Source organism: Lepus europaeus, chromosome 4, assembly GCF_033115175.1.
Source record: "Lepus europaeus isolate LE1 chromosome 4, mLepTim1.pri, whole genome shotgun sequence".
Classification (NCBI taxonomy): Eukaryota; Metazoa; Chordata; class Mammalia; order Lagomorpha; family Leporidae; genus Lepus; species Lepus europaeus.
The window spans coordinates 119,200,051-119,219,142 of NC_084830.1; the positions used below are offsets into that span (position 1 = coordinate 119,200,051).

At 37.8% G+C, this 19,092-nt stretch overlaps 1 protein-coding gene across 3 annotated transcripts in view; it reads left to right on the forward strand.

Annotated features, from left to right (window-relative positions):
- The window catches only part of GABRB2 (gamma-aminobutyric acid type A receptor subunit beta2), a 316,460-nt gene that overhangs the window by 122,361 nt on the left and 175,007 nt on the right, over nucleotides 1–19,092 (forward strand). For all 3 annotated transcript variants that reach the window (XM_062189679.1, XM_062189681.1, XM_062189680.1), the window contains exon 4: nucleotides 2,529–2,749. In XM_062189679.1, coding sequence (XP_062045663.1) covers nucleotides 2,529–2,749 — 221 coding nt within the window. The remainder of the gene's footprint in view (nucleotides 1–2,528; nucleotides 2,750–19,092) is intronic.

Below are 19,092 nucleotides of genomic sequence, written 5' to 3' on the forward strand. Positions count from 1 at the left end.
TGTTTAGAGCATGTAACATCTTAGAAGTTATATTTTTAAATGATATCACCAATGCCCTACATGAGGGCTTTACCTAAGAACATTAGAATCTCCTATTAATCACTTCTGCAATCTGAGAGGTTAGCACAGTACCTAAGGTACAAATAGTGAATGAATAAATTAGTGTCCCATTAATTTATTCATTCACTATTTGTACCCTGTGTACTGTGCTAACCTCTCAGATTGCAGAAGTGATTAATAGGTGATTCGAGTGTTCTTTGGTAAAGCCCTCATGTAGGGCATTGTGAGCTGATTTAAAAATGGATTTGTAACTATCTTTGTCAAATGAATATTTTTCCTTTACTTAGTCATTCAAATGAAGGTAAGAGAGCAATCACATTGTATCCATAGCCCACTAGAAGGGAGAATATATCATATATCATATAGTATTTATGGAAATGCTTTATTCATAATACAGAACATTTTGTAGTTTACAAAATGCATTTGAGTTGTGCATTTAATTCTAATAATATAATTAGATCAGACATATATTAAACACTTTACTTATGATTAAGGAACTGAAGAAGACATAATGGGTGTAGATTTATACTCTAGAAACAAATTGAGAAATGGCAGCATTGAGACTCCAAGGCCATTCACAATTTTTAAACAAGAGTTTAGCCAAGAGTTTAGCCTGCTGATCCAAAACTCTGGGATTTAAATTCTTGTGATGTGCCAGCTGAATTAATTTGGTTTAGATAGTTAGGAAACTCACAGAACTCTCAGTTTAATGTCATATCCCCTAGGAAACTCACTTTGATTAAATGGATTAGTGTTATGAGTAACTACTATGGTAGTAAGTTGACCACTTTGTAACAGGCTGTCTTAAATTTGCTTTCCCTACTACATTATAAACTTCATGAAACTACTTTTCTTTTTTTTTAAAGTTTTTATTTAATGAATGCATTTTTCATAGGTACAACTTTAGGAGTATAGTGGTTGTTTCCCGTTTACCCACCCTCCCTGTCCACCTCCCATCCCACCTGCCTCTCCCTCTCCCATCCCCTTCTTCATTATGGTTCATTTTTAGTTTGATTTTATATGCAGAGGACCAACTCCATGTTAAGCACTGAGTTCAACAGTTTGCACCCCCCCACACACAACATGTATAACAGAGTTTGAGAACAAGATTTGCACTTAATTCTCATAATACAAACTCATTAAGGATGGAGGTCCTACATGGGGAGTAAGTACATAGTGACTTCTGTTGTTCCTTTAACAATTAACAATCTTATTTATGACATCAGTGATCATCCTAGGATTTTGCCATTGGCTGCCTTTTGTGACCATATGGAAGCCTTTTGTGACCATAGACCCCATCGGTATTTGGACACGGCCACAAGCAAAGTAGATGTTCTCCCCTCCCTTCAGAGCAGAGTACATCCTTTGTTGATGGCCCCTTCTTTCCACTGAGGATGAGACTACTTTTCTTGCTTGCTGTAGTATCACCTCCCTTGCGTTCCTGGGCTCTAATGAATGGATCTCCTTCATGGTCTTCACTCATGCCAATTCATTGCTACCTCAGTGCCCTTTGCCAATTCCCCTTAACCTGGAATGTTCTGAGAGCTAATGCAGTCTGCTTATTTGGTCTTAGCTCAATGACAACCCCTTGAAAAAGTTTTCATTCACCATTATAGTAAAATTTTTCATAGCTTGTTTTACTTGGTTCATAGGATGCGGCATCATTTGACATTGTTTGATTCCTTTGTCAATGCTTTGCTTAAACATTCCTTGAGAGCAGGCATTCGATCTGCCTTGTTTCCCACTTTCATTTCAGCACTTTAGCAGTGCCTGTCATGTTAGATACATGATAAATATTGGTTGAGAACATGAGGAGAAGAATGAATATATATAGTATAGGTTTGATATGCTAGTTAATTTTTAGTACACAAAGAAATACAAAATTATTTTAAGAATCATGTTTACATCCCACCTCAAATAATCCTGTATACTACACTTTGGGAAACACAACTTCATCAATAAGTAACTATTTATGAACATCATTCTCCCTGGAAGACATTAACAAAGTTCATATGGATAGATTCTATTCACTTCTCTATTCATACTGCTTATCATGTTGCTTGGCACATGTTAAGTGTTTAGTAACAATATTACTATTAATAAATAGATAAAATAATATTTGCCTGTAACAATATTAGTAACACAATTAGTAACAGTATTACTATTAATAAATAGATAAAGAAAATAATATTTGCCTGTAAGTCAGTAGTATGTATTGGTACTGTGTGGTCATTTATATTTATCTTGTTTATTTATTATTTATTTGAGAGGCGGAGAGTCAGAAAGAGACAGTCAGATAGACAGATGGAGAGAGAGCTCCCATCTATCACCGGGCCAGGCCAAAGCCAGAAGGAACTCAACCTAGATTTCCCATGTGGGTTTAGGAGAGCTTATTAATACTGAGGTGCTTGTCTATTCTGCAAGTGTGTTTGGGTACAAAATAACTACTTTCCTTCTCACATTCACAGGATTATACTTTGACAATGTACTTTCAACAAGCCTGGAGAGATAAGAGGCTGTCCTATAATGTAATACCTTTAAACCTGACTCTGGACAACAGAGTGGCAGACCAGCTCTGGGTTCCTGACACCTACTTCCTGAACGATAAGAAGTCATTTGTGCATGGAGTGACTGTCAAGAACCGCATGATCCGCCTGCATCCAGATGGCACGGTCCTTTATGGCCTCAGGTCTGTAATGTCTATTTTAAAGTATAGCTTTCCCTGGGAGAAGGGAACAAGAGCTGTTTCTCTTTAATGGAAGGGGATATTGTGCTGTTTTTCATATTCCTCCTGCAATTCTTCTGATAAACAGTTAACCCTCCTATCCACTCTCCATCTGAGAGCTTAGGGTAGCATGCTTACACAAGCACTTAGCCTCACTAAAAAACTAAAAAATTATATCCCTATTCAGCTGTTGATCCTAAAGCTGCTTTCTTTAAGGAGTGGACATGAACAATATCCAAATAGTTGAGACCCAGAGTTTCTTTAAAATGGGCAAAAAACTGAATGCTAAATAATTGTTAGGACGTGGCAGATGCTATGATTTATAAATTGCTCCCGAGCTGCCTGAACTGGGTCACAGTTCTCTGATGAGAGGAATGTTGCTGTGCCCTCTCACTGTCCAACAAGCAGTGTAGCAAATAAATAAAGTAGTTTTCTCATGATTATTAAGAGTGAGTTTGTGCTGTTAAATGCACCACACTGTTAGAAAAAGGGTTGTGAAGCACTGCTGAGGGTGAAATAGACAGTGTCTTCTGTTAGTTTATTTTGCATTTAAAATAGTAGATGATTTCTTGAGGAAAATGAAGGAAAGAACTGTCTACCTTCTCTTGAAAACAATGAAGGATTTCTTCTTTATTATATTATGGCAAAGAAATTATAGGGGAAGAAATTCTAATTTTAACACTTAGTTGCTTCTAGTCTATTTCATATAAATATGTGTGTTATTATAATGATGCAATTATAACATTACAAATGTGTTGGGCATTTGTTATGGGTCAGACATTGTGCTAAGTAATTTTTAGGTATTTTTATGCAGTAGTATTCTCCTTATATGCAGTTTTGCTTTATTCGAATTCAGTTATCCCATGTTAACCATGTTATGAACATATCAAATGGAAAATACCGGAAATGAGGAATCCATTAATTGTAAAATTTGCACTATTCTTAGTACCATGATGAAATTTTGCACTGCCCTTCCTACTCATGCCCAGAATTTGAATTATCCTTTTGTACAGCACAGCAACATTGTATATAGTATCTGCCAGTTAGTCACTTAGTATTATCTTGGTTTTCAGGTCAGCTGTCCTGATAATACAGTACCTGTGTCCAAGTAAAGCTTATTTTACTGAATGTTAGCATCAAAGTTCTAGAGTAGGGATGCTGGCAATTCAAATATGTCAAAGTGAAGCTGTAAAGTGTTTCCTTTAAGTAAAAAAGTGGAAGTTTCAACTTAATGTGGAATTAAAAATATTATATACTGTTTGCTGAGATCTAGATTAAGAATTTATCTGTGAAATTGTAAAGAAGAGAAAAGGAAATTCAGGCTTGTTTTGCTGTTGCACTTAAAAATGCAAAAGTTACAGCCACAATGTGTGATAAGTGCTTAGTTAAGAGGGAAAAGTCAATATTTTTTGGTGGAACACATGAACATAAACATGTTCTGATTGATGGCAATGTGTTGGACCAGAAGGTATTGAGCCTGTGTGAAGATTTCAGCAAGGGTTTCCCTGTAATGAGTGCTATCACACCATTTACTGCATGTAAGGGATGACCACATGAGCTCGGGAATAGATTTAGGCTAAAAAATATATTTAAAAATTACTGGGAAGGTTAATATGCTGATGCAAAAACTGTTGCCACATTTTCAGTAGCACTGAAGAAATTGGTTAAAAAGAAAAGGCATCACCTAATGGAAGTCTTCAATTGTGAGAAACCATGCTTTAAGGGAACAAGGTTTCTGATGGAATGCCCATTCATAAAAATGCAAAAAGGTACCAAGACAGAAAACATGGAATGACAGATTAATTCTGTTATTCTGTGGCAGTGCTGCAGGTCATATAATAAAACTTGTCATATTGCACAGAGCAGAGAAGCCATGTACTCTCAGAAAAAAAAGAAAAATGAAAATGATCTACCCATGTTTTGGCACCCCAGTAAGAGAATAGCATGGAAGCCAGCCATCTTATTTATGGACTTCTCCACCAATGCTCCATCTCAGAAGGAAAAAAAAATACTTGGAAGAGGAAGGGTTAGAATTGAATATCCTTGGGGCTGGTGTGGTGGCGCACTGGATCCTCCACCTGTGGTGCCGGCATCACATAAGGGTGCTGGGTTATAGTCCCAGTTGCTCCTCCTCCAGTCCAGCTCTCTGCTGTGGCCTGCGAGGGCAGTGGCGGATGGCCCAAGTGCTTGGGCTCCTGCACCCGCATGGGAGACCGGGAAGGAGCACCTGGCTCCTGGCTTCGGATCGGTGCAGCGCCGGCTGTTAGGCTATTTGGGGAGTGAACCAATGGAAGGAGGGCCTTTCTCTCGGTCTCTCTCTCTCTGTCTGTAACTCTACCTGTCAAATAAATAAATGAAAATCTTTTAAAAAAGAGAGAATTTAATATCCTATTAGCAATAGACAATTCATGTGACAATTTTGTTTCTGTTTGTTGTAAAATAAAAATGTTGAGGTTGTATTTTTACCCCCAAATACAAACATATGTGTCAGCCCCTTTATCAGCGGTTATTCAGCTTCATGAAGAAAATATACTAGCTGGGTGTTTGATCACATTCAATTAGGAATTGCTGTAGACACTTTTATGAACATAATGCCATGCTGGAAGCCATTCACTGCTGTTAACACAGTAACATTGATCAAAACTTCAACGCATGAATTAAAGCCAGAAGCTGAAAATGTCTACTGGAAGAGTGTAGTGAAAGTTGTGAATGATGTTCAGTACTTCCTGGAGATTGACAGAGATGTTAGAAACATCACTGAGAAAGTTAAGCAAGGAGGCTGAGAAGGATTTTCCAATATGTTTGATGAAGAATTTCTGGAAGAGCACATCTAAGACCACTGAGAATTTTTAAAAATAAGTAATAAAAGAATTTATGGAGTCATGTGCAGAAGAAGAGGAAGAGGGAAAAGCTGCAACAGACCCGATAATGTATACTTACAGAAATTTGCCAAGCATTTTGAATTGTACATATATTAAAGGACAAAATTATGGAATATTTGAAATGCTCAGATGAAACGCAATATTCAAGTTACCAGTAGGACCAAGGAATTACAGCTTCTATAGTAACGCCTTTTTTCAGAAGAAAGAGACAACAACCTCAGATTATAACACTCTTCCAAAAGATTTTGGCAGTCACTTTCACCTAACAAGGATTGCTGAGCCTCAGCACTATCTACTGATAACACCCAACTATTGTCCTGGCTTCGAAACCCAGTACACCCAAAGCAGACCATTCAAAGTAGACTCAATCTACATCACAATGCCTGTGTCATTGGTCTCACTTCATCTCATCACATGAGCATTGTATCAACTCACATCATCATCGTCAGAAGGCTGAGTACAGTACAAGATATTTTGACAGAGAAGGGACACTGACGTAATTTTGATTAATGTATATTGTTAATTGTTCTATTTTATTATTAGCTGTTATTGATAGCTTATTAGTGTGTTTAACTCATAAATGAAATCTTATCATAGGCATGCATGTAGAGAAACAAAACATATTATATATGGGATGGGGTACCATATAGGATTTTCGGGCATCCACTGGGGGGGGGGTGTCTTAGAATCTATCATCCTCTGATAAGAGAGGACTACTGTATTTAGTCCTAGCAACAGCCTTGTGCATTAGGAACTGAAATTATCTTTACTTTTAAGTGAACAAAGAGGCTGATGCGACTTGCCAAAGATCACAAAGAAAGTAATCTTTGAAGGTGGAATGTGTACCCTGTTCCAAAATCAGAGCCCTCCAACTTCATGTGGATCCCTCCATTCCCACATTTTTCTTATCTGTGCTGATTTTCTTTTTTTCTTTCTGTATTCAGTGATTCTTACTGCTGCATAATATTGAACTGTTACATTGAACTTCTCTATCTATTATATGTTTAGAGAAAAAGGCATTTGGCCATTAAGGGTGGGGCAAGGTCAGGGAAGACAGAGAGGGAACATGTCATTCTTAGGCACTGGAGGCAAGAAGATGAATTAGACACCAACACTGCTCACAAGCATGCCTTAAGAAAGGACACAGAGGTGATGGTATGCTAAAGGACAGAGTCTGAAAAATTCAACTAAACTGGTTAACTTCAAAAGTGCTGGAGGAAATAACTGTGTTCAGCATATATATTGTGCTAAACTTAGTACTTGGAATCAACTATAAAACATGATATCACAAAGACCTTGAAAGAGAGTGACCACGTTAGCAGTAGAAAACAGAGAGATTGAAGAGATACTGTAATTTATGCTTAGCACAGAGATGTAAGAATCTGGAAAAAGGCAGAAAGAGACCTAATGTTATCTTTTCAGCAGTGAATGGACAGAGAGGGGAAGGAAAGAAGACTCACAAATAGCAAGTCCTTGCTAAGCAGCAGACAGTGCCAGATGCATTTTTCCCATCAAATCATTTCATCTTCATAGCAGCCAAGCAGAAATCACCCTAGGCTCTTCCTGTTTCCCTAGAATACCCACCTTTAGGGCACAGAACATGTCATTTTCTCTTTTGTGTGATGACAAAGCACCTTTACCATGGATAGCAACTCACGAAAGATTGAAAATGAACTCAGGGAAACATCTATGCAAAGTTGAGTGGATGGAAATACCAACAATCAGAATTTTGGAACTGAGAGGAACAAAGGGAGACTGACATGAATATAGATGATAAATTGGCCTTTTGTATCTTTAAATCATCAGACAAAAAGGGATAACAACCAGTTTGTGTCATCAAGACCAACAGGACAAATTACTGTTACTTGAACTCATGACCATAGGAAATCATCACACCCTTATTCTCTCGCCAAACAAGAGCTACTAACAAAATACATGGGTTCCTGAACACACCTGGCATGCAAAAAATTGACACTTTTATACAGTGAAAACTCATGAATTGTGATTGTCTCTGAGTTTTATTATTAATTCTGAAGGTGAAGTTGATAGGAATATTTTTCAGGAAATGCATAAATGCCCCACTCCAATTTTTTATGGATAAATAGAACAGTTTGTTTCCTAGCTGGAAATTTAATGCAAACTCAATAGTTCCCTGTTCCACTCTAGGAGGTTAATTTGTAATGGCTAAGTAAAAGGAGTTCAGTAAAATGATCATCAACGGAGTGTTTTGGCACTTAGCTCTGTCTTCCCACATATCTGTCCCCAGGTCTAGCGTTTTCTGTTGCTGACAATCTAGTAGGATTTTTTTTTTTTTGGTCTATATTCATTAGTGGATGTATGAAACAACTTGAAGTCATAATAATGTTAATATTGATAGCTAGTACTTTTTAAAGGACCTAGCATGTACTTGTCACTGAGACAGAATTTTGCATACATTGTCTCACTAATATGAACTTTGGTCCTATTTTGGTGCTATTATTTTCTCAAACTTATAGAAAGAAATGAAGACACTTGTGTACAAAGTTACAGCTGTTATGCAGATCTTAGTCATCTGAATGCAGAGATACCACTCTCCACCATTCTGTCTTATTCCTTCCATTATAGCAAAATTGAAATAAATAACAGTAGGAATTGCTTGAGAGTACACAGGAAAAAAATAAATGAAAATTAAAATGACCAGATGGATACAGCTCTCATTAGATTCATATATAGAAATGTTATTTTCATTGATAAAAGAGCACCCTAAAGAATGACCAGTCTGAATCTTCTACAGAAGCTTCATCTTTAGGTCCTGAGGTTCAAATCAGTTCCAGTTAACTAAGGATGATTTTTGTTTTGTGTATCCCTAGGACATAAGCAGGATCATTGTAGTGAGAGTGGAAGAGTTCATCAATCTAAAAAAGGCAAATTGAAAGGAAATGATGAAGAAGTTTGAAAATTTTCATAGTAAAATTTGGAAAAGAAGAAAATGGTTTTGTTTCAGAGGCCTAGGAATCTCTGATTCTATTACCTAGGAAGTATCTCACAAGGTACTTGGTCTGCAGCCAAGGAATGGTATTACTCAGGGAGGTGGAGAATCATTTATACATAATTATGCTTTAGTTGCTATGTCCAAAAGTGGGCTTACCTCATGTCAGAGGGTGTACAACTCAGTGGCTGGGTTCTGTGACACAGACAGACAGACTCAGTCATAATCCTGAAAGTCATGGTCAAAGCTCTTCAGCAAAAGCCTTACTAACCTCCGTGTGAGTTTTTCTTTCTGCAAGAGCATGTCTATCACTTCTAATTGTATACAGTAGGAGCTCTGAGTCCACTCGTATATATGTGTTTGGTTAGCAAGACAAAAATCCACTCAAAATGTATCAAAGACCTTAATTTATGATCTGGTACCATCAAATTATTAGAGAACATAGGGGAAAATACGCAAATGACATTGCAAAGGAAAAGAGTTCTTGGAAAAGACCCCAGAAGCACAAGCAATCAAAGCAAACATAGACAACTGGGATTACTTCAAATGTGAAGCTTCTGCACTGCAAAAGAAACACTCCTCAAAGGGAAGAGGCAAACAACAGAATAGGACAAAATATTTGCAAATGATGCAACTGATAAAGGGTAAATATCCAGAATATATAAAGAAATCAAGAAATTCAACAACAAAACAAACAATCCAGTTAAGAAATGGGTGAAGGACTTGAACAGGCAGTTTTTAAGAGAGGAAATCCAAGTAGCCAACAGGCACATGAACAAATGCTCAGGATCATTAGCAATCAGGGAAATGCAAATCAAAACCACAGTGAGGTTTCATCTTACCCCAGTTAGAATGGCTGTCGTGCAGAAATCAACAAACAAAAAATGCTGATGAGGATGTGGGGGAAAAGGTATCCAGTGTCAGTGGGAATGTAAACTGATGCAGCCACTGTGCAAGAGAGTATGGTGATACCTCAGAAATCTGAATACGGACCTGCCATATGATCCAGCCATCCCACTCCTGGGAATTTACCCAAATAAAGATAAATCAGCATATGAAAGAGTGATCTGTACGCCCATGTTCATTGAAACTCAATTCACAATAGCTAAGATATAGAATCAACCCAGATGTCGATCAACTGTGACTGGATAAAGAAATTATGGTATATTTACACTGTAGAATACTACTCAGCTATAAAAAAATTGAAATCCTCTCTTTTGCAACAAAATGGATATAAGTGAGTCCCCTGAAGACAGACATGATATGCTTTCTCTGATCTAACTAATAGAGTATCCAAAATATAATGTATTGGAGTGAAATGGACATTTTGAGATTCAATGATTGTTTACAGCCCTTGTCTCTCTTCTGTTGAGGAACAGTGTCTTCTTCATACTATTCATTGAACTATTATTTAGTGTAGGGTTAAACTTATGAGTATTAAGTAAACTGAAAATAGATCTTTGTAAAAATTGTGTGGGAATAGGAGAGGGAGGAAGAAGAAGGGTTGGAGCATGGGTGAGAAGTATCACTGCATTCCTCAATATGTATATATGAAATACAGTGCGTTCTGAACTTCATTTTTTAAAGATTTATTTATTTATTTGAGAGGCAGAGTTACAGAGACAGAGAGACAGGGAACAAGATCTTCCATCCATTGGTTACTCCCCCAAATGGCTGCAAAAGCCTTAGCTGGGCTGATCCAAAGCCACGAACTAGGAGCTTCTTCCAGGTCTCCCATGTAGGTACAGGGGCCCAAGCACTTGGGCCATCCTCCACTGCTTTCCCAGGCCATTAACAGGGAGCTGGATCAGAAGAGGAGCAGCCAGGACATGAACTGGTGCCCATAAGGGATGCTGGGGCCATAGGCGGAGGCTTAACCTATGCCACAGCCCCCTAAACCTCATTTAAAGAGCTATAGCAGTAAGTTATGAATAATGCTTTTCTTTAATTTTTTAGTTTGTGGTTGAAGAATAATGATATTGTTAAATTATAGATTTTCATTTAGTCCATTGAGGCTACTATAACAAACTACCATAAACTGAGTGACTTACATACAGTACAAATTCCTTTCTCACCATTTGGAGGCTAGGAGTCCATGATGAAGGCAGCAGCAGATTAAGGGCCTGCTAGAGCCCATTTCTGAGTTTGTAGAAGATACTTTTTTCCCGTGTCCTCACCTAGCGCAAGTGCCCGGATGGATCTTGGGAAGTCTTCTGTAAGGACACTGATCTCATCTCGAGGCTCTGCCCTTAGGACCTAATCACCTCCTAAAAGATTCCACCTCCTAATATCTCCATGTTGATGCTGATGCCCCCATGCATCTGAGGGATATAAACACTCAGATCATAGTGCTCACCTATGCTCTTGGCCACATTTTGACTAATGGAGCTCAGTCAAACCAACTTGATCTTAAAATTAAATACTGCTGCCTGTGTTCCACTACACCACTTAAAGTGTCAGTCAAAAAAATGTGACCAGACGTGAGGAAGAGTGTTTTCTTGTGATTTATCCAGCTGTAGAAATTAATAAAATACACTGCTAAGTTGACTAAGCAGAACTCCTACAATGTACAAAGCAAATGTTTCAAGCAGATTGGAGTACATTCTATTCCAAAATAATGTTGGTCCAGTCAGAACATTTTCAGAAGATTTCAAGGGGACATGACATAGTACATTCAGTATTTCTGTCCATGAACTCATCTAAACTACAAGAAGGTTAAGGCCATCATCAAGAATGTTATATAATTCAGGCAGTTACATATTTAAAATATAACATTGGTAGTTTTAAAAAGTTAATAAATAATTAAACTTGGAAGGAATTAGGGAACTTTCTACACTAGAAATTAGTGATTTATTGAATCACTCATTTCAATGATTTCTGAATGTTTATACTACCTCTCAAAAGCCCATAATACTGTGATGTGTGGCTCATATTCTTTTAGGATTCCCATCTTGTTATGCATGCAGCACTATTTAACATATATCAGCTCTGCAGCAATTGCATTTGTTTCCTTGGAAAAAACTTCTGATCCATTAAGAAGGCAGAAACAGCATCATTACATTCAGGTATACAGAACAACAGTTTTTTCAGAGAAGTAGAAGAAACATCCTAAAATTCATGTGGTACCAAAAAAAAAAAAAAGAAAAAGAAAAAGAAAAACCCACAAATAACCAAAGAAATCTTCAGGAAAAAGGCAAAAAGTGGCTTCAAACTATATTAATGACTTCAAAATATATTACAGACTTATAGTAATCAAAACACATTGGGCATGCTTTTAGCCTAAAGGTAAGAGCCTCAACCCATATGAACCCATATGAACCCATATTGGAGTTCCTAGGTTTGATACCTGTCTCGCTCCTGACTCCAGCTTCTGGCCAATGTGGGTCTTCAGAAGCAGCAGTGAAGGGTTCCTGCCTCCAATTTAGGAGGCACGGATGGAGCCCTTGGCTTCTTTGTCTCAGTCCCGTCCCAGTTGTTGCACGAATTTGAGGAGTGAAGCAGCAAATATACAAGCTCTCTATCTGTCTCGCTCCCTATTTCTATCTCTTTTTCTGTATCTTAAATAAATAAATATATTTAAGTCATATCCTTGGTTTGATATAAAAACAATCACAGACCAATGGAACTGAATGGTCAAGCTAAAGGTAAATTCGTGCATCTACAGCCAACTGATCTGTAGCAAAGGTGCTAAGAATATAACATGCCTTGGAGAAAGAAGTTTTCAACAAATGGTGCTGGGAATATTTGGATGTCCTCATGCAGAATGAATCTAGAACTTTCCCCCATCTCTTACCACATACAAAAGCAAACTCAAAATGTAAGAAGTGAAACTATGAAATTTCTGGAAGAAAGTATAAACATAAAATTTGTACATATGTATGGATTACTATGTGATGTTGTGATACATGTGTAACTTGCAGTGGGCAGGGATGTTTGATACATTCCAAACATTGTTGTGGGCAAGGGATTTTTGGATAAGACCACAAAACAATTAAATGAAAGAAAAAAACAAAACAAATGAGTTGACATCAAACTAAAAAGCTTCTAGCAAAAGAAACAATCTAGACAACTTAAATAATGTGAGAAAATTTACAAACTATGCATCTCACAAGGATGTCTAAAGAACTCAAACAACTCAGTAGTAAAATGATCAATCTGATTTAAAAATGGGCAGTAGGGTGGATGCTGTAGCACAGTAGGTTAGGCTGCTGCTTGTGCTGCTTACATCCCATATCAAGTGCACGTTTAATACCCACGACTTTGAGCTTTAGATCCAACTTCCTGCTAAAGTGCATGGGAGGAAATAGATGCTGTCCCAAGTACTTGGGTTACTGCCACTTAGGTGAGAAACCCAGATGGGATTCTTGATTACTGGCTCCAACCTGGGCTAGTCTGACTCTTGTGGGCATCTGGAGAGTCAACCATTGTATGGAAGATCTCTGTTTCTTTATCCCCTACTCTCCCCTTTCTTTCCCTCCTCTCTCTTCTCCTTTCCTCTCACCCCCATCAAGTAAGTAAATAAGTGAGTCTTTTTTTTTTTAATGAGCAATAGTCTCATAGAAGTTGAAAGTAGAATAGCAGTTACCAAAGGATGGGAAGAGCAGTAGGGATGGAGAGATGGGGAAAAGTTTATCAACAGTTGCTAAATTATAGTTAAGATACATAAGTTCTGATGTTCATTTGCACAGTAGGGTGACCATAGGTAACAATAATGTACTGTGTATTTCAAAAAAAGGTGAAATAAAAAAATTGATTACTTTCACTACAAGAACTGATAAGTGGTTGAAGAGATAGGTGCTTTTACTCTCATTTGAACATTACACAATGTATGCATGCATAAAATCATCACATAGTACCCATATGTATGTGCAATTGTCTGTGTCAAAACAAGAAAAAAAAGTCAATTTGAATTATTAATTATGATGTATTTTGTGAACAAAATGGTGTATAATGTCAATGAAAACTAAAGTTAGGTGGGGCCAGGGATTGTGGTGCAATGCATTGTGATACAGCAGATTAAGCTGCTGCCTAACATTCCAGCATTCCAAATCATAGTGCTGGTTCAAGTCCTGATTGCTCTGTTTCCAATCCAGCACATTGCTAATACACCTGGGAAAGCCGAGGAAGAGGGCCCAAGTGCTTGCCACTCCTGTGGGAGACCTACATAAGGTCCAGCTCTGGCCATTGTGGCCATTTCAAGAGCGAACCAGCAGATGGAAGATCTCTTTCTGACTCTTTCTGTCACTCTGTCTTTCAAGTAAATAAGTCTTTAAAAATTAGAATCCAAATCTAAATTGACTAAATATTGTGTTTTTTAAAATATGTTTATTTATTTGAAAGGCAGAGTTGCAGAGAGGCAGAGGCAGAGACAAAGAGAGAGATCTTCCATCTGCTGGTTCACTCCCCAAATGGCTGCAATGGCCAGAGCTAGATCAATCCAAAGCCAGGAGCCAGGGGTTTCTTCCAGGTCTCCCATGCAGGTTTAGGGGCCCAAGGACTGGAGCCATCCTCTACTGCTTTCCCAGGCTATAGCAGAGAGCTGGATGGGAAGTGGAGCAGCCAGGTCTTGAACTGGCACCCAGATGGGATGCTGGTACTGTAGGCGGCAGCTTTATACACTGTGCCACAGCGCCAGCCTTGTAATGCCAAGTCTTTTAAAACAATAAAATAAAAACTCCCATCCAAATATGAAATAAATCATTTTTATTGAAAATTTAGAATATACAGTCATGAAAATAAAATTTCCCTCTATTCCTGCCACCTAGAGAAAACTACTACCTGTCCCTTGATCCATCTCTTCCAGATTACTTTTCTTTTAAACAAAAGTTTATATGCAGTTTTTATAAAATATTAATAACAAATCTACTACTTTGTGATCACTTTTTCTTTAAGAAGGAATATATTCTAAATATGTTTTCCCTGTCAGTAACCACACAACTTCATTCTTTAACCATTATGGAACCTATTTAGGGTGTATTTCTTTATCCCATATGGGATTCACTTCATGGTTTTGTTGTGGTTGTTATAAAATACAGAACTGTTATATAATGTTTATTTATTCTTTTAATGAGAAACAGGCAAAGGTATTTGTGGCACAATTACAATCTTGTAGTTGTGGTACTGTTATTCATAGTCTCATTGGTTAAACAAACAGCTCAGGAGATGCTGCTGCTGAATGTAATAGAATACTTCTTATGGAAGGAGTGCCTTTTGTGCTCTCTCAGTAGTAACTGGCAATCTAAATATAGCAGTTTGTCTTTTGGTGTATGGAGAGGGTGGCCTTGACTTCACATGTCTGTGTACTCCCGTATGTAACATTAGATCAGAAACTTGTCACTTCGTATTAAATGTTCATAGTCTTAAAGAAAGATTCAGCAGGAAGCAGAAGGCAATTCAGCCACCTCCTGCTATGTATGTTCTGTCATTGGGAAAATGGCAAAGGATAATGATAGCCTGTAATGAATTTAGACAGGCAGAGTTTTATTATTTTATCCTCTTTTTCTGCTCCTTGTATTTTACCACAGGATAACTGAGTAGCCATCCAGCACTGAAATGTAATCTATCAAACATGAATTTATCAATTTTACATTGGATTTCCTAATTGATTTAATTCATTTTCATAGAAATACTGAATGAGTGTATTTTATCAAGCAGAACAAAAGAGATTTTATTAAGAATATCACTCGTCCTGGCTAGAGTGAGAGCCAATTCTCTGATGAAAAAAAAAAAAAAAAACCACCTCTCTTTCTCCTGTCTTCTTTTTATGGGAAAAGAATATGATAGAATGTATCCTCTTTAGAGAACTTCAGTTAATTTTTTGAAGAAATTTATTTCCAATTATTTCCACTTTTAGGTGAAATTATCTAGATGAAAAATAAATGTAGTTAAAATAAATTTTGACATTTTTAAGTTCTTTTTTTTTTTTTTGACAGGCAGAGTGGACAGTGAGAGAGAGAGCAGAGAGAAAGGTCTTCCTTTTTGCCGTTGGTTCACCCTCCAATGGCCGCCGTGGTAGCGCGCTGCGGTCGGCGCACCACGCTGTTCCGATGGCAGGAGCCAGGTGCTTCTCCTGGTCTCCCATGGGGTGCAGGACCCAAGGACTTGGGCCATCCTCCACTGCACTCCCTAGCCACAGCAGAGAGCTGGCCTGGAAGAGGGGCAACCGGGACAGGATCGGTGCCCCGACCGGGACTAGAACCCGGTGTGCCGGCGCCGCAAGGCGGAGGATTAGCCTAGTGAGCCGCGGCGCCGGCTAAGTTCTTTTCTTTTCAGAAAATGAGAAACAGAGAAAATACAGAGACCAGGAATGGGGGATTGGGGAAAAGATTCATGATATAGCTATTCTTTAACTTGGTTGATCATCCTCATTCTTCCAACTCTGTTCCCATGTTTCAGCATCAATGAAATGAAATTGTCCATATGGAGACAGTGTCACCTGCCTTTTCTCTTCCTGGGTATGTGTGTGTGTGTGTGTACTGGTATGCTTAGTGAAGTTGTTGTGCCTAACATTGTACAATTAGTGACAAAGCATAGAAAAGAATCCTAAACTTTTAACTCTAGTGTTACTCATTGTTGCTTCTGCTGCTGCTGGTGTTACTAGAGTCATCATTATCTTTTTAGCATTAACAAATTATTCAATTCCAAATCATCAAGATTAGGATTAGAGAAACAACATTCTTCAGAGCTAGTAAAAGGAGTCAATATGCATTTAGCATTCTTAGGAAAATAATCCAAGGCTTTTTTGTTAAATTTGTGCTAGATATCTAACTAAATTGCTTAAAGAAGAACAAGTCTGCCTACCTTTTAAAAAAGGTTCTAATAGTCAATAGGTTTCCTTTGCTACCAGCTGGATGGGTCCTTGGTTGTCTTTATGTGCATCGATTTCACTGGAATCGAAGTGACTGGCAGGGCACTGAAATAACAAGTACTAAGGGGAGTGCTTCAGGAAAGGGAATCTGCTTGCAACTCCAGGGTATTTGGATCCCAGGAGAAGCCAGCTGTACACCCATGGGAGTTAGGGTCTGGTATCACAGACCTGAAGAATGAGTATAGTGGTTTCATTGAAATAGACCTTGTCCACAAAGGGAGAAGCTTTGAAGCCCATCGAAGATATGTTATTCATAGGCTTAAGAAAATAACTACGTCTGTCAATGTTAAACATAGCACTATGGCTTGTAATTTAGGGTATAGGACTTCTGAAATTTTTTTTTTCAGAATGATACATACTGTACAGTTTTAGGATATCTAAAGACTAGGGAAAACTGACCACTACTGGATTTGATTGAGTTATAGTTGAATCAGCCAAAGATGAAAATCCTTATTGGACATAAGGAGGCCATATGGGGGCACCTGCAGTGTAACATTTCAGCATGGCATTTCAGAGTCCCAGAGACTCCAGAGCTCCTCTCAGAGTTACCTCACCTACAGATTTTCTGTGTGTTGAAGAATCTCAATTATAAATTTTTGATGCAGGAAGAATTTCCCTAAAAAAAATCTATAGATTTTTACTTCAATAATGTACAAGCCTCACTCTTCCTTTAAATAGATTTTTGGTCCTAGCTCTCTAGCATTAGTACTTTTCCTGGAGGAGAAAGTAGAGAGTACCTAATCATAAGCCTTGGTTCTAACTTCAGAAAAAAGTCTACCACACCACTGGGAAAGACCACAAAATACAATGGAGATAATCTATATTTATATTTGGAAACAAGTAGTAAAAATTTATTTCATCCCTATTCCCCATGGGAAAAAAAAAACCCAAACTATAGAAGTAACCTCCAGAAATTTTTGTTGAAAGTCTATTTGAATGGCTCACATTCAGAAATCTACCAACAATAGATGCTGGAGAGGATATGGGGAGAAAGGGACACTAACCCACTGTTGGTGGGAATGCAAACTGGTTAAGCCACTATGGAAGTCAGTCTGGAGATTCCTCAGAAACCTGAGTATAACCCTACCATACAACCCAGCCATTCCACTCCTTGGAATTTACCCAAAGGAAATTAAATTGGCAAACAAAAAAGCCGTCTGCACATTAATGTTTATTGCAGCTCAATTCACAATAGCTAAGACCTGGAACCAACCCAAATGCCCATCAACAGTAGACTGGATAAAGAAATTATGGGACATGTACTCTATAGAATACTATACAACAGTCAAAAACAATGAAATCTGGTCATTTGCAACAAGATGGAGGAATCTGGAAAGCATCATGCTGAGTGAATTAAGCCAATCCCAAAGAGACAAATATTATTTGTTTTCCCTGATCGGCGATAACTAACTGAGCACCAAAGGGGAAACCTGTTGAAGTGAAATGGACACTATGAGAAACAGTGACTTGATCAGCTCTTGTCCTGACTGTTGATGTACAATGTAATACTTTATCCATTTTAGTATTTTTTTGTTCTAGTACTAGTGGTTGAACTCTGTAATTAACACACAATTATTCTTAGGTGTTTAAATTTTAACTGAAAAGTGATCCCTGTTAAATATAAGAGTGGGAAAAAGAGAGGGAGGAGATGTACAATTTGGGACATGCTCAGTCGGACTTGCCCCAAATGGTGGAGTTAGAAATGTGCCAGGGGATTCCAATGCAATCCCATCAAGGTGGCATGTACCAATGCCATCTCACTAGTCCAAGTGGTCATCTTCAGTTCACAATTGATCACACTGACAGGTCTAAGAGTCAAAGGGATCACACAAACAAGACTAGCGTCTGCTAATACTAACTGATAGAATCAAAAAGGGAGAGAACGATCCAACATGGGAAGCAGGAGACACAGCAGACTCATAGAATGGCAGATGTCCTAAATAGCACCCTGGCCTCAGAATCAGCCCTTAAGGCATTCAGATCTGGCTCAAAAGCCCATGAGAGTATTTTAGGCATGGAAAGCCAAGACACTCTGGAAAAACAAAACAAAACAAAACTAGTACTGAAACAGTATTTTTATACTTTGTGTTTCTGTGTGGGTGCAAACTGATGAAATCTTTACTTAGTATATACTGAATCAATGTTCTGTATATAAAGATAATTGAAAATGAAAAAAAATTGGAAATAGCATAGAAAATTAATCAATTTTTAAAAAATATCATGTAGGATCACTGTCCTTAATGTGCTGTACATTGTGATTTAATGCTATAACTAGTACTCCAACAGTATTTTTCACTTTTTGTTGTTATGTGGGGGCAAACTGTGAAATCTTTACTTAATATATACTAAACTGATCTTCTGTATATAAAGAGAATTGAAAATCTTGATGTGAATGGAAGGGGAGAGGGAGCGGGAAAGGGGAGGGTTGCAGGTGGGAGGGAAGTTATGGGGGGGGGGAGCCATTGTAATCCATAAGCTGTACTTTGGAAATTTATATTCATTAAATAAAAGTTAAAAAAAAGTTTTACATACTCATGTTGCTAAATGAGTGGTAAGGAAAGATTTCTAACCCATTTCTGTCTCTTAATTT